General features: G+C 44.8%; 1 protein-coding gene across 4 annotated transcripts in view; it reads left to right on the plus strand.

The window, feature by feature from the left end:
• The window catches only part of sorcs1.S (sortilin-related VPS10 domain containing receptor 1 S homeolog), a 122,789-nt gene that overhangs the window by 48,160 nt on the left and 60,923 nt on the right, over positions 1 to 13,706 (plus strand). For all 4 annotated transcript variants that reach the window (XM_018227212.2, XM_041570754.1, XM_041570753.1 and 1 more), the window contains exons 4-5: positions 11,130 to 11,288; positions 12,384 to 12,457. In XM_018227212.2, coding sequence (XP_018082701.1) covers positions 11,130 to 11,288; positions 12,384 to 12,457 — 233 coding nt within the window. The remainder of the gene's footprint in view (positions 1 to 11,129; positions 11,289 to 12,383; positions 12,458 to 13,706) is intronic.

Below are 13,706 nucleotides of genomic sequence, written 5' to 3' on the forward strand. Positions count from 1 at the left end.
GTCACAGTTAACCCTACGCTATCTAATGACATTGTTACAGTACAAGCTGCTATGGGGCATAATTACAGGGCAGTCAATAGCATTTACATTGTTACAATACATATTTACAGTATCTCATGCAGTATATATATATATATAGAGTTATATAGTTACAGTATAGAATTGCAGGCATTTGGGATAAAATCAGACATTTCTAACCTTTCCAAAGGCAACAGCTCCCTGCAAAGCCCTTACTTCCCCTTTAAAAGCCTGTGTATTGCAACACCTGCTGCACAGATTAGATGGTGGCGCTGTTCTGTTGCTGCCAATGGAAAGAATGGCTGCCGGATGAAAGTGGTGAGAGGCGGTACTGCAACTAATCATCTATAAACCTGTTGATCCTTAAATGGGTGGTTCACCTTTAAATTAACTTTTAGTAGGCTATAGAATGGCTAATTTTACAAAACTTATTAATTGGCCTTGTTTTTTTTATATCGTTTTTTTAACTATTTGCCTTCTTCTGACTCTTTCCAGCTTTCAATAGGGGCCATCTAAAAAAACAAATGCTCTGTAAGGCTACAAATGTATTATTATTTTTACTTTTTATTCCTCATCTTTCTATTCAGGTCTCTCCTATTCATATTCCAGTCTCTTATTCAAATCAATGCATTGTTGCTAGGGGAATTTGGACCCTAGCAACCAGATTGCTGATAATACAAACTGGAGAGCTAGACAGTTGGGGAGAAAAGGAAAGGAGAGGGGATGAGAGACAGAAGGAGAGAAGGAAAGGGGGTTAGGGAGTAGAGAGACAAATGGGGGAGAGGAGAAATATAGAAGGGGAGAGAAGAGGGAGGATGGGGGAGAGTAAGGCCAAACAGTTGGGGGAGAAAAGGAAAGGAGAGGGGATGAGAGACAGAAGGAGACAAGGGAAAGGGGGTTAGGGAGTAGAGAGACTAATGGGGGAGAAATATAGAAGGGGAGAGAAGAGGGAGGATGGGGGAGAGTAAGGCCAAACAGTTGGGGGAGAGAAAAGGAAAGGAGAGGGGATGAGAGACAGAAGGAGAGAAGGGAAAGGGGGTTAGGGAGTAGAGAGAAAAATGGGGGAGAGGAGAAATATAGAAGGGGAGAGAAGAGGGAGGATGGGGGAGAGTAAGGCCAAACAGTTGGGGGAGAGAAAAGGAAAGGAGAGGGGATGAGAGACAGAAGGAGAGAAGGGAAAGGGGGTTAGGAGTAGAGAGAAAAATGGGGGAGAGGAGAAATATAGAAGGGGAGAGAAGATGGAGGATGGGGGAGAGTAAGGCCAAACAGTTGGGGGGAAAAAGGAAAGGAGAGGGGATGAGAGACAGAAGGAGAGAAGGGAAAGGGGGTTAGGGAGTAGAGAGACAAATGGGGGAGAGGAGAAATATAGAAGGGGAGAGAAGAGGGAGGATGGGGGAGAGTAAGGCCAAACAGTTGGGAGAATAGAATAATAAATAAATAAAGTGTATCAGAATGGATACAATTAAAATCTTTTAAGGCCCATTAGGAGCTGCAACATGTTGGGGTATCATTTCCCTTTATACCCCAGTGAAGGGACCACACTAACTGCAGGGGAACCTGTTCAATCAACACAGAAGGAGAGAAGAGAAAGGGGGTTAGGGAGAGAGACAAATGGGGGAGAGGAGAAATATAGAAGGGGAGAGAAGAGGGAGGATGGGGGAGAGTAAGGCCAAACAGTTGGGGGAGGAAAGGAAAGGAGAGGGGATGAGAGACAGAAGGAGAGAAAGGGGGTTAGGGAGTAGAGAGACAAATGGGGGAGAGGAGAAATATAGAAGGGGAGAGAAGAGGGAGGATGGGGGAGAGTAAGGCCAAACAGTTGGGGGGATAGAAAAGGAAAGGAGAGGGGGTGAGAGACAGAAGGAGAGAAGGGAAAGGGGGTTAGGGAGTAGAGAGACAAATGGGGGAGAGGAGAAATATAGAAGGGGAGAGAAGAGGGAGGATGGGGGAGAGTAAGACCAAACAGTTGGGGGAGAAAAGGAAAGTAGAGGGGATGAGAGACAGAAGGAGAGAAGGGAAAGGGGGTTAGGGAGTAGAGAGACAAATGGGGGAGAGGAGAAATATAGAAGGGGAGAGAAGAGGGAGGATGGGGGAGAGTAAGGCCAAACAGTTGGGGGAGGAAAGGAGAGGGGATGAGAGACAGAAGGAGAGAAGGGAAAGTGGGTTAGGGAGTAGAGAGACAAATGGGGGAGAGTAGAAATATAGAAGGGGAGAGAAGAGGGAGGATGGGGGAGAGTAAGGCCAAACAGTTGGGGGGAGAAAAGGAAAGGAGAGGGGATGAGAGACAGAAGGAGAGAAGGGAAAGGGGGTTAGGGAGTAGAGAGACAAATGGGGGAGAGGAGAAATATAGAAGGGGAGAGAAGAGGGAGGATGGGGGAGAGTAAGGCCAAACAGTTGGGGTGAATAGAAAGGAAATAAGGGGAGCTGGAAGTAGAATCTGGTGGGAGAGAAGAAGACGGGGCCCTTGAGTACAGTTTCCTGGGGCCACACTCAGCACAGTTACAGATTTCTGTTCCTTATTTTTACCCGTTTCTTTACTTGGCCCCCATAATGAGCATCCGATCTCCACTGACTATTAGAGAGAAATCTATTTCTATATTTAATGAGTGGTTATTAGTAATGAATATTTCAGTGCAGAAGTGGTGGATAAACGTCAGTGATTCGGTCAATAAAACATCCAATAGAATTTCATTATTTACTGGACTCATTTAATTCCCCAGAGACCCGAGTCGTGTGGAAACCAGAGAGTCTGAAGGTGAATGAAATGAAGTGAAAGCCTTTGTGCCAGTGAGATTCAACAACTGATTGCCTTGAGGCCGCCATTGTCCCGGGCCCTTGTCTCCTTCACTTGCTCTTTATTAACAGTCAGGAGCCCAATATCCCCCCCCATCCTTAGAGATAATAAATGATATCCTTGTGCTGCTGACAGTGAGGGACTCAAGGACATGAATGAAAACCAGGAACAATTTGAGGGCAGTTTGGTACCCGGGGGTTATGGGGAGAGGAGGAGGGGCCCCTGAGATGTGGAAATACAGCAGTTAATGTCCATCCCCTTAAACTTTTGCCATGATGTGTCCCATACTCACTATCAACCAACTGCTTAACCTTTGCCCCATGCCCCTATCCTCTCCCAGCCGCACTACTGTCACCTTCCACTAATAGACTTAATCATAGCCCCCCAAATCCCTCAATTGACAGAACCCCCCAAATATTACAGTTACACAGAGGTTGGCGAAAGATCAAATTTAGCCCCAAAATAGAATATAAATTGAAAGATAAACTGACCCCAAGTGCTAGCACTCTAAGTCGTAGCTCTATTCAATAAGCACAGTTGCCGGGGGTGTTGCTGAACTCACGCCTGATTTAAAGGAGCAGAGCTCATATCTGTGGGTGCAAGGGGGGCTGTAAGTATAGGGCACATCTGGTTGGTAAATTACACAGGGGCACAAGGGGGGCTTAGGTGCTTCCCTCATGAGTGCAATGCTGCCTAACATGGAGAGCAGTGTATTTATAGGGGGAGGGGACGGTTTTGCACTGCAGAATGGCCCCCATAGGCGCTGATGGGTGCAAAGTGCTAAAAATATGGGGCCTTTTCATCACATGTGGGGGGACCTCCCCACTTAGTTGGATCATGATGAAACATGCCATTAATATTGTAGCTGTGTATTCATAGAATGTGTGTGATTCCCCCCCAGAGTTGTATAAATAGTCTCTCCCGACTCCCCCTCCACTCTCTGCTGCTCCTGGAGTCCTCCTGCTCTCCTTTCCCTCTTCCCTGTCTTCTCATGGCCCCAATTATCCCCCATTTAGCAAATAAGAAATGGCAAAATCTCTCTGTTATCTTTCAAATCTTCTCTCTCCTCCGCACCCCCCCACATCTGTGTCTCCAAATGTTCCTCATCACCCCCCAACTGAGTCGTTACACCCCCTACATCCCACCATAATCTCTTTATCTGTTATTTCTCGTATAAACCAGCACCTCAGCCATTCTGATTGGCTGCCCTTGTATCCCTCTTATTTGTGTCCATCCACTTAGATTGTAAGCTCTCTAGGACAAGGATCCTGTTTGGCAGTCATTGCATCCCTCTTATTTGTCTCCACCCACTTAGATTGTAAGCTCTCTAGGGCGAGGATCCTGTTTGGCAGTCCTTGTATCCCTCTTATTTGTCTCCACCCACTTAGATTGTAAGCTCTCTAGGGCAAGGATCCTGATTGGCAGTACTTAGATTTACAGCAGCCCCTCTGGCATTTGGCAGAACCCACAGATTGCCATTCCGGGCTGCCCCCATCCCCCTCTCCTATTCACCCCTAGGCCTTGATTTGTGGTTCATTCAGTCTGGGGGGGGGCAGAAATCATTTTATACCCAGAGATTTCATTGTGAGAAGCAAAATAACGAGGATCTTGTTTTATCTGGGGGAGGAGCAGGCAGCGAGAGGAAGATTTTTAATTGGTTCCAAAAGGGCAGAGTTCTACGGAACAAGGAGAATCTGGTGGTAATTGACTAAACTGTCAGGTTGGAGTTTATAAATGTCAGTCGTGCGCTCGAGTGAAGTGAAGTCTGTTTGCACCGGCGCTGCCCAAGGCCAATTACACCGAGTTGTTTGGATTTAATTTGCAGGAAACTTGCACCTTTCAAAAGCCCACGAACAGCGCCCACATCTCTCCCTACTATACCTGATATCCCACCATCGCTGGGTCCAGAAAGAGCTCATCTCTTATCTTTTAATGACACCTAATGATACATAATCATTTGTTATGTGATGAAATTAAAACTGATTTGCAAATAATTAGTAACTTGTTTTGCCCTAACTTTGCCCTACTGTCTCCATCTTGTCCTACTGTCTCCATCTTGTCCTACTGTCTCCATCTTGTCCTACTGTCTCCATCTTGTCCTACTGTCTCCATCTTGTCCTACTGTCTCCATCTTGTCCTACTGTCTCCATCTTGTCCTACTGTCTCCATCTTGCTCTACTGTCTCCATCTTGCTCTACTGTTGCCATCTTGCCCTACTCTCTCCATCTTGCCCTACTTTCTCCTTCTTCTCCTACTGTCTCCATCTTGTCCTACTCTCTCAATCTTGCTCTACTGTCTCTATCTTGTCCTACTGTCTCCATCTTGTCCTACTGTCTCCATCTTGCTCTACTGTTGCCATCTTGCCCTACTCTCTCCATCTTGCCCTACTGTCTCCATCTTACTCTACTGTCTCCATCTTGCTCTACTGTCGCCATCTTGCCCTACTGTCTCCATCTTGCTCTACTATCTCCATCTTACCCTACTGTCTCCATTTTGCCCTACTGTCTCCATCTTACCCTACTGGCTCCATGTTGATCTACTGTCACCATCTTGCCCTACTGTCTCCATTTTGCCCTACTGTCTCCATTTTGCCCTACTGTCTCCATCTTACCCTACTGTCTCCATCTTGCTCTACTGTCTCCATTTTGCCCTACTGTCTCCATCTTGCTCTACTGTCTCCATTTTGCCCTACTGTCTCCATCTTGCTCTACTGTCTCCATTTTGCCCTACTGTCTCCATCTTGCTCTACTGTCTCCATTTTGCCATAATGTCTACTCCTTGCCCTACTGTCTCCCCCTATTGTTTCATGCTCCCCCTAGACACACACTGATGGCAGACTCACAGGGTCTCCTCACTGTATATATATATATACACTAATACACAGTTTGGACACTACTCTCTTACCCTCCTGCTCTATAAATGATGTCACTGATAGTTTCTTGCCCCCCCCCCCCAGACATTAGAGACAATGTTGCGGGTACAGAATGGGATGATTTGGGTTTGGGAGACAGAGAATAGAATGAGACAGAATTGGATGTCTCAGGAATGAGGTCACGGCTGGATATAAAGAGAGAGACGAGATGGATCTGGTGCAAGTGAAGGTCAGAATATCTCACAAAATAGGGAGGAATTTATCAAGCGGCAGCTGATCTGCCTGTAACTGTCACTCAAGTCAATCCCCTTTATTAGATCTCAGGGAGTCGGGAAGAAATATTGATCCTCTAACAATGCGCCATTTATTTGGATCGTGTCTGTTTTAGTAATTCTGCATAAAGTGCCTCGTGTTGGCCTTGTTACTGCCTGCTCTGTTAACTCTTTCACTGCCTGCTCTGTATATGTCAGACTGTACTGTTAACTCTTTCACTGGCTGCTCTGTATATGTGAGACTGTAGCCTTAAATCTTTCCAGACCACATTTCACTGGCAAAGTAGTAACTTAATAACATTACCTTGTATGTTGGTACCAGACAGCTGATCCGTTATCCTTGTCTCAGGGAGAAATGAGCCTCAATCTGTTTGTCCTTGTGCCGTTAATAAGGAACAGTCTTCTCTGTATGCGACTGCACCGTAGCCCTGACCCTCTGTATGGAGAACTGACAGTGCATAATGTCGTGCGCAATACAGGGACGTCTGATCAATGAGATGCTGTTGGCAAAGCTATTCATATTAGGGCAGCACCGGTGTTGGAATGGGGTTCAGCCAAGTTTTAGTTGTTTTTACACAGGTTGGATGAGCTTCATATAGTCCATAGTGTGGATGAGAAGTGTGGGTGAGACTTGAAGTGGAGGGAGCTAGGTACCCCAAAGACTGGGCCCTCTAACTGGAGCTGTGGCCCTGCTTTTGACCTTTATGGGAACCCGCTTCTCTTTGCTCCCATTCTTATAGGGGTGCCCACAGATGGACTGGCCTATCAGGTACCAGGGAGTGTCCCAGTAGGTCACTAATGTACGACAAATCCTATTGGCTGTAGAGCTGTGTAATACAGGTACCATTTATCACATTATATCATATGGGGCACAAAGTGGGCCCTAAATGTCAGCTTATCTGGGGCCCTACCAGGCTCAGACCACCACTGTAAGTACCAGGCGTGAGCAGAAGAAAGGGCCAGAGGAACAAGTGAATATGGAATTGGGGCAGATGTGAATGAGTGATTATTGGACGAGTGTTTGGAGGGTACTTTGGTCCTTTGCCCCCATTGTAGCCCCTTTTGTCCTTGTCACTGTGGGGTGTGATCAGGGGGTGATATTGGTGGGGTCCCTGTCAGGTTATTTGGGGAGATAGAAGCCATTGGAGCTGCTCTTTTCAATGAGCAATGGAAACGGAGGGGCTCAGGGACTGATCTTTAAATACATTAAGAAATTTTGCAACAATGAAGATTAAACAGGAAATTGAGTCCAATTATTCCATTTGAAACGCGGGGAGTCGCCAAGTCTAAAAGGTTCAGAAAGAAGGAAATTCCAAGAAAAGTCTTTTATCTGAACACCTGGGGCTTTTAATGGGCTGGGGGTTTTATTTCTCTTTCACCTGTGACATGTGCAATCATTGTGCAACATCAGCCCCTCTAATGACTCTAACTGCCCCCCCCCCGGTGCTGCCATACTCACAGCCTTCCATTGTGCTGCTGGGGGTCGCTGACCATTTCTGCATTAAATCAGCATAACAAGCAAGTAAGAGAATTAATAATAGAAGCACAGATGTGTCGTGCCGTTATAGCCCCCCAGCCTTGGCAAGGAAACAATGCTCAGCCCCCCCCAGCCGTGGGGAAGAGAAAAGCAAATGGGATGACGTGATGCTTTTTGCTGCTTCTGTTCCCACTGAGTGACACAAAGAGCTGATATTCCTACAAACAAAACATCTACATATTAACTTTCTATTTCCCCCTCATTCAGATCCTTTATACAGACAGATCCCTGAGTGATGTCGATAGGAACAATGTGTATTGCACATGCGCACTGGCTGCTGCTGCCATACTCACTATTACTCACTATAACTCACTATTACTCATCATTACTCACTATTACTCACTAATACTCACTAATACTTACTATTATTCACTATTACTCACTATTACTCACTAATACTCACCAATACTCACTATTACTCACTAATACTCACCAATACTCACTATTACTCACTATTACTCACTAATACTCACTAATACTCATTATTACTAACTGAGTAACGGATACTTGTACACACAGAAAGTCCCATGGGAGCAAAAATATTTCTTCTCACAAGGAATCCGTGGAAAGTACAATGTCTGCTTCCAAATTATCTAGATCAGTGATCCCCAACCAGTGGCTCTAGTACAACATGTTGCTCCCCAACCCCTTGGATGTTGCTCCCACTGGTTTCAAATCAGGTGATTATTTTTGAATTCCAGTCTTAGAGGTAAGTTTTGGTGCATAAAAACCAGTTGTATTGCCATACAGTAGGCTGACAATCCACATAGGGGCTACCAATAGCCAACCGCAACCCTTATTTAGCACCACCCAGTAACATTTTTCATGGTAGTGTTGCTCCCCAACTCTTTTTAAATATGAATATTGCTCACGGGTGAAAAAGGTTGAGGACCCCTGATCTAAAGTATGATTCTATGGCATCTTACATTGGCCCCTCTGGCATTTGCCACAACCCACAGATTGCTAGTCCAGGCCTGCCATAGACAGTTACCATTTATTGGGCTGATGGGGGGCTGTTTAAAATTTGAAATGGTAAGACCTATATTTGATCCCAGTCCTGGCCTGCCCCCCACTGCCACCCCACTGCCACCCCACCCCCACTACACTTTCCCTGTTGGGCCCAGTTCCCATTTTTCTAAGTAGAAAACAACTTTCTGAGTATTTTTTAATGGAACCTTCTTCACTTAGAAAGTAAATTTAATTAGTTTTACAAGATGGGAAGCCGAGGGCCGTTCTGTAATGAAATGTCACTGCAAATCGATCCCCATTCAGACATGAGCCTTTCCTATTTGGATTTTGTTGCAATGCCCAAAACATGGCAAGTGCCAGCTCGTTCCTCGTCTAACGACACGATAATGATTTGGCCTCTCTGGGCCGGCGCCGCAGCCTTTGTTAACTTGCTTACAATTGGGTCGCAGGGGAACTTCAGACAGAACTTGCTCTGTGTATAAGCTGCAGCCTTATGTACTTATGTCTGCTGGAAACATGACCAGGTTCAGATGAAGTCCATCTTTAAGACGCCCCACCTGTGTCCAACGTGTGCAGAACATGAGTCTTCTCTGATCCTCCAACCCAATTCAATTCCACTTTTCTAGTTGTTTGATTGATTGTCCTGCTTTGGCTTAGTCAAGGGTGAAGCAGGAACTTTTTACAATTGACCCATCACTTGGCTTCCATCTTGACTTGGCTTCCACCTCCCCACCATGTGCCATGTCTACTGGTGAAATTCCCCCCCCCCCCCAATTAGTTAGAACGTTGTCTTTGTGTCTGTCCTTTCTCCCCCTCTGGACTGACAACTGAAGAAGACACCTCAGACACAAGAGCAGGTAATGATCTTCTCCTTGCAAAGCCACCACCTCATCTCTTATCCTTATCTGCCCCTTGATGTGGTTGAGCAGATTGGTCTGTTCCATTGGATCTCAGAGTTATGTGTGGGAATCATGGTCCATTTGGTTCAATCAAGTGACACTATTAGTGCTCTGATTAGACATTGACCATCTACTCAGAGCTTCTAGTTGGACCTTTATTGTCCTTTCTGCACATTTCTCAGTAGTTGGTCGCCCAACCTCAGTGTCTCAAGCCTGGTCTGTAGCCTTGATTTGAGGGTTGGCCATGACAAGTGTAGAAGGATCCAACTGAAGATCTGTATCTGAAGGTTCATACGAAGTTTCATACGATATTAGGTGCGTGTATGATGGTAGACAAGGTGACTAATATTGGCAAAAGCCTTGGATATCGTTTGCCTCATCATTGGGACAGGATAGAAAGATTTGTAGAGTTCTTTGAAGGTGCCAGAACATCAGCAGAACGTTAATGCTGAATTGTCAGATGGGGTAAAATTCTTTTCATTTTTCTACCTGCAAATCTGACCTTTCAGCTCACCAACAACCTTTCAACAACCAATACATAAATACTTTTAGTTTTCTGGACTTTTGTGCTGCAGAACCATTGGCTGTGGATCTCTGGAGACGCTATTGGTTATAATGTTTAGTTGATTAGGAATAATGACATGACGTAGATCAGGAGACATGGAGGAACTAGAGGAGAAGCTGCTGTTTGGGGGCCTAGGTGATTCCGAAGCTTCTGATCCATAACTAGAGGTCCGGGCTCATAAATCACTGGAGAGAGGGAGCAGGTTGCGCTTCTTCCTGCAGAAAAGATGATGAATTGCTGCTGTGAGTTGGTTTCAGGGGTCCGTGTCGGATTTATTGACTTTGTACAGAAGGAGATGAATCATCTAAAGGCACTGCCTATAAAATCAGTTCTCACAATTATTATTATTATTAGCCGTGATTTACATTAGTGTGGTGCCCCGGTCCAGCCTGGGGTCCTGCACTTCTGACTGAATCAAAACTTTCACCCCCTGTTTTTATGAGGGTCCCTCTAGAAATGGCAGAAATCTCACCACATTGTACCAAGCAGTAACTTTTGATCTGTATTTGTTTTATTGAGCAGGAAGAACTTGTGGCTGTTGATCCAGAAAGTTATAGATCAACAATCTGGAAAGTGTCATATTATTCTTTGACTTTTTCCTGCTGCAACAACTCAGTCCTGCATTTCTGCACATGGGCAACCTCTGCTCCCTCACTAACAATACCCCCTGCTCCACCAGTACTCTGTCCATATCCAGTGAGTACTCACCCAGTAGTTTCCATTACATTTTCCATGTTCTACAAGTGTTTACTCAAGGGCAGGCAATTTTAGCCCATTTTGGGTTTATAATACTTATCCAATGTTTTGCTCCATGTGGTGAGGGCCTCGTTGAATGGCGTCTCATAATTACACACAATGGAAGGTTCTCTTTAATCTTAGGCTTTTAATCTCACAGAGTCGGCGCAGGGACAATGGCTGATTCCCCTCTGCGCCAGGAACACACAAAAAAAGGGGAGGTTAAAAAAGGATAAAATGGTCTATTAATGTATCAGCATTTGTACTGCAACATCAGCTGGAAGGTTCACAGGCTTGTGTTTTATAACCCTAGCCCTTATAACTACAATTCCCATGATTCTCAGTCAGGAGAGCCCTGCTTAGTATAGTCCTGATTTAGAGAACAGACATTTTTCTCTTGGTCTAACTGTGAAATGCAGGATAGAGTATTGGGTTGAGGGGTTTCCTAATTCCATTCCTGTCCTTGTGCAGATCATGCTTCTAACGGACCCTGAGCTAGAGAGCAGTCTGATGATAAGTTCAGATGAAGGGGCCACTTACCAGAAGTATCGGCTCAATTTCTACATTCACAGCCTCCTCTTCCACCCAAAGCAAGAAGATTGGATCCTGGCCTACAGCATAGATCAGAAGGTGACTTTATTGACCATATGATATCACATGATATAAACTAGTCTACTGGGGGAAGGGGAAGTTAAAATACTAAATAATATTTACATTCAAAACTGGAAAATGCCTGAGGGGCTTTTGGGCCTCTGTGTACTTTAAATGCCAAGGCCCATTTTGACCCCACTCTGAACCTAACTATGTCCATTGTAATGGAGACAGTAGACAAGATGGAGACAGTAGGACAAGAGGGAGACTGTAGGGCAAGATGGAGACTATAGGACAAGATGGAGACAGTGGAACAAGATGAATACAGTAGGGCAAGATGGAGACAGTAGGGCAAGATGGAGACAGTAGGACAAGATGAAGACAGTAGGTACAAGATGGAGGCAGTAGGACAAGATGGAGACAGTAGGAGAAGATGGAGACAGTAGGGCAAGATGGAAACAGTAGGACAAGATGGAGACAATAGGGCAAGATGGAGACTGTAGGGCAAGATGGAGAAAATAGTACAAGATGGAGACAGTAGGGCAAGATGGAGACTATAGGACAAGATGGAGACAGTGGAACAAGATGAATACAGTAGGGCAAGATGGAGACAGTAGGGCAAGATGGAGACAGTAGGACAAGATGAAGACAGTAGGTACAAGATGGAGGCAGTAGGACAAGATGGAGACAGTAGGAGAAGATGGAGACAGTAGGGCAAGATGGAAACAGTAGGACAAGATGGAGACAATAGGGCAAGATGGAGACTAGGGCAAGATGGAGAAAATAGTACAAGATGGAGACAATAGGACAAGATGGGGACAGTGGAACAAAATGAAGACAGTGGGGCAAGATGGAGACAGTAGGGCAATATGGAGACAGTAGGGCAAGATGGAGATAGTAGAGCAAGACAGGCAGTAGGACAATATTAATACAGATGTGCAGAATGGTCAAAGTAGGACCAGTGAGGTTTTATGGTGATACTGGGAGAAGATAGTGACAGAATCTTGGATATCTTTTAAGACAGATCAGATTTGTTCTGGGGGTTGTTGCCAATAAATCCCAGCAGCGTTGACAGAAGACCTTGTTCTGTATGTTTCCTATTTATTATATGTATTTTCTCTTTTTCTTTTCCAGCTATTCAGCTCAGCAGAATTTGGCCGACGTTGGCTCCTGCTCAGTGAGGCTGTGGCACCAAATAGATTTTATTGGTAAATACGTTTTTACTTTTGATCTTTTTGCTAAATGTTCTTATAATGATTTTATAACTTCCAAAAAACAACAGAGTCATTAGGTGGCAGATGGGGGGGGGGGGGTTACCAGAGAGGTCGTGGGTCACAAGAGTTTGGGTGCACCACACTGCTCCAGGGAGAGGCACCCTAGTCTGATTGCTTTTACCTTCTTGCACATGTGAATAAGCCCCCATGTCTTCAGAATTTCCATTTACCATTAACCTGTTGACTGCTTGTGACTGCAATGGGTTCAACCAGTAAAGGGTTAAGTATCAGGCCAGTAAAACCTGTAAGAGAAGTATAATGAGTGGGGGGGGGGGCTGCTAAGAGAAATTAACAGTTTTGGGGCTAATTGAAACCCTAATTTTTTTCTCACTAAAAGGAATCATTAAGTTCATTGCATTTGACTGCTGCACCCCCCCACTGCGCAGGATTGGGGGAGAAGAACAAAGTGTCCCCCCCCACGCACCGCCAAATAAAAAATGTCATTATGAAAATATTGTAAGAGAAATGAAAGGGAAATGTTTAAAGGGAATGGAAATGAAACTGCCTTCCATTCTATTTAATTGGGCTGCTGGGTAATTGGAGTCAAGTTAACCCTCGCAGTACAGGAGACTCTCATTCCTGGGTGAATAAATCCATGCAGAGCTGGTGTAACCCATGGGGTATCATTATGCCCACAGCAGTGACCCCCATAGCCAACCCGTGAGAGGTGTAGCGGATTCAAACACCAATAAAGGAAGGGGTTCTTCATTATAATGACATGGGATTTCGTCTCGTTAGGGCTAAAATTTCCAACCTGCAATTAACTATACATAATTTCTTACTTCCAACCCCAATCCCAAAGTTGCCCCTGATGGTGTTGAAGTTCCTTTTATATGGGAATTATATCCCCCTTTATATAAGAATTATATCCCCCTTTATATAGGAATTATATCCCCCTTTATATAGGAATTATATCCCCCTTTATATAGGAATTATATCCCCCTTTATATAAGAATTATATCCCCCTTTATATAGGAATTATATCCCCCTTTATATAGGAATTATATCCCCCTTTATATAGGAATTATATCCCCCTTCATATGGGAATTGTATCCCCCTTTATATGGGAATTGTATCCCCCTTTATATGGGAATTGTATCCCCCTTTATATGGGAATTGTATCCCCCTTTATATGGGAATGTCTGGGGTTTTCTGCTGGAGCCCAGTGGCAGGAAAGATTTTA

This window comes from Xenopus laevis, chromosome 7S, assembly GCF_017654675.1.
Source record: "Xenopus laevis strain J_2021 chromosome 7S, Xenopus_laevis_v10.1, whole genome shotgun sequence".
Taxonomy (NCBI): domain Eukaryota; kingdom Metazoa; phylum Chordata; class Amphibia; order Anura; family Pipidae; genus Xenopus; species Xenopus laevis.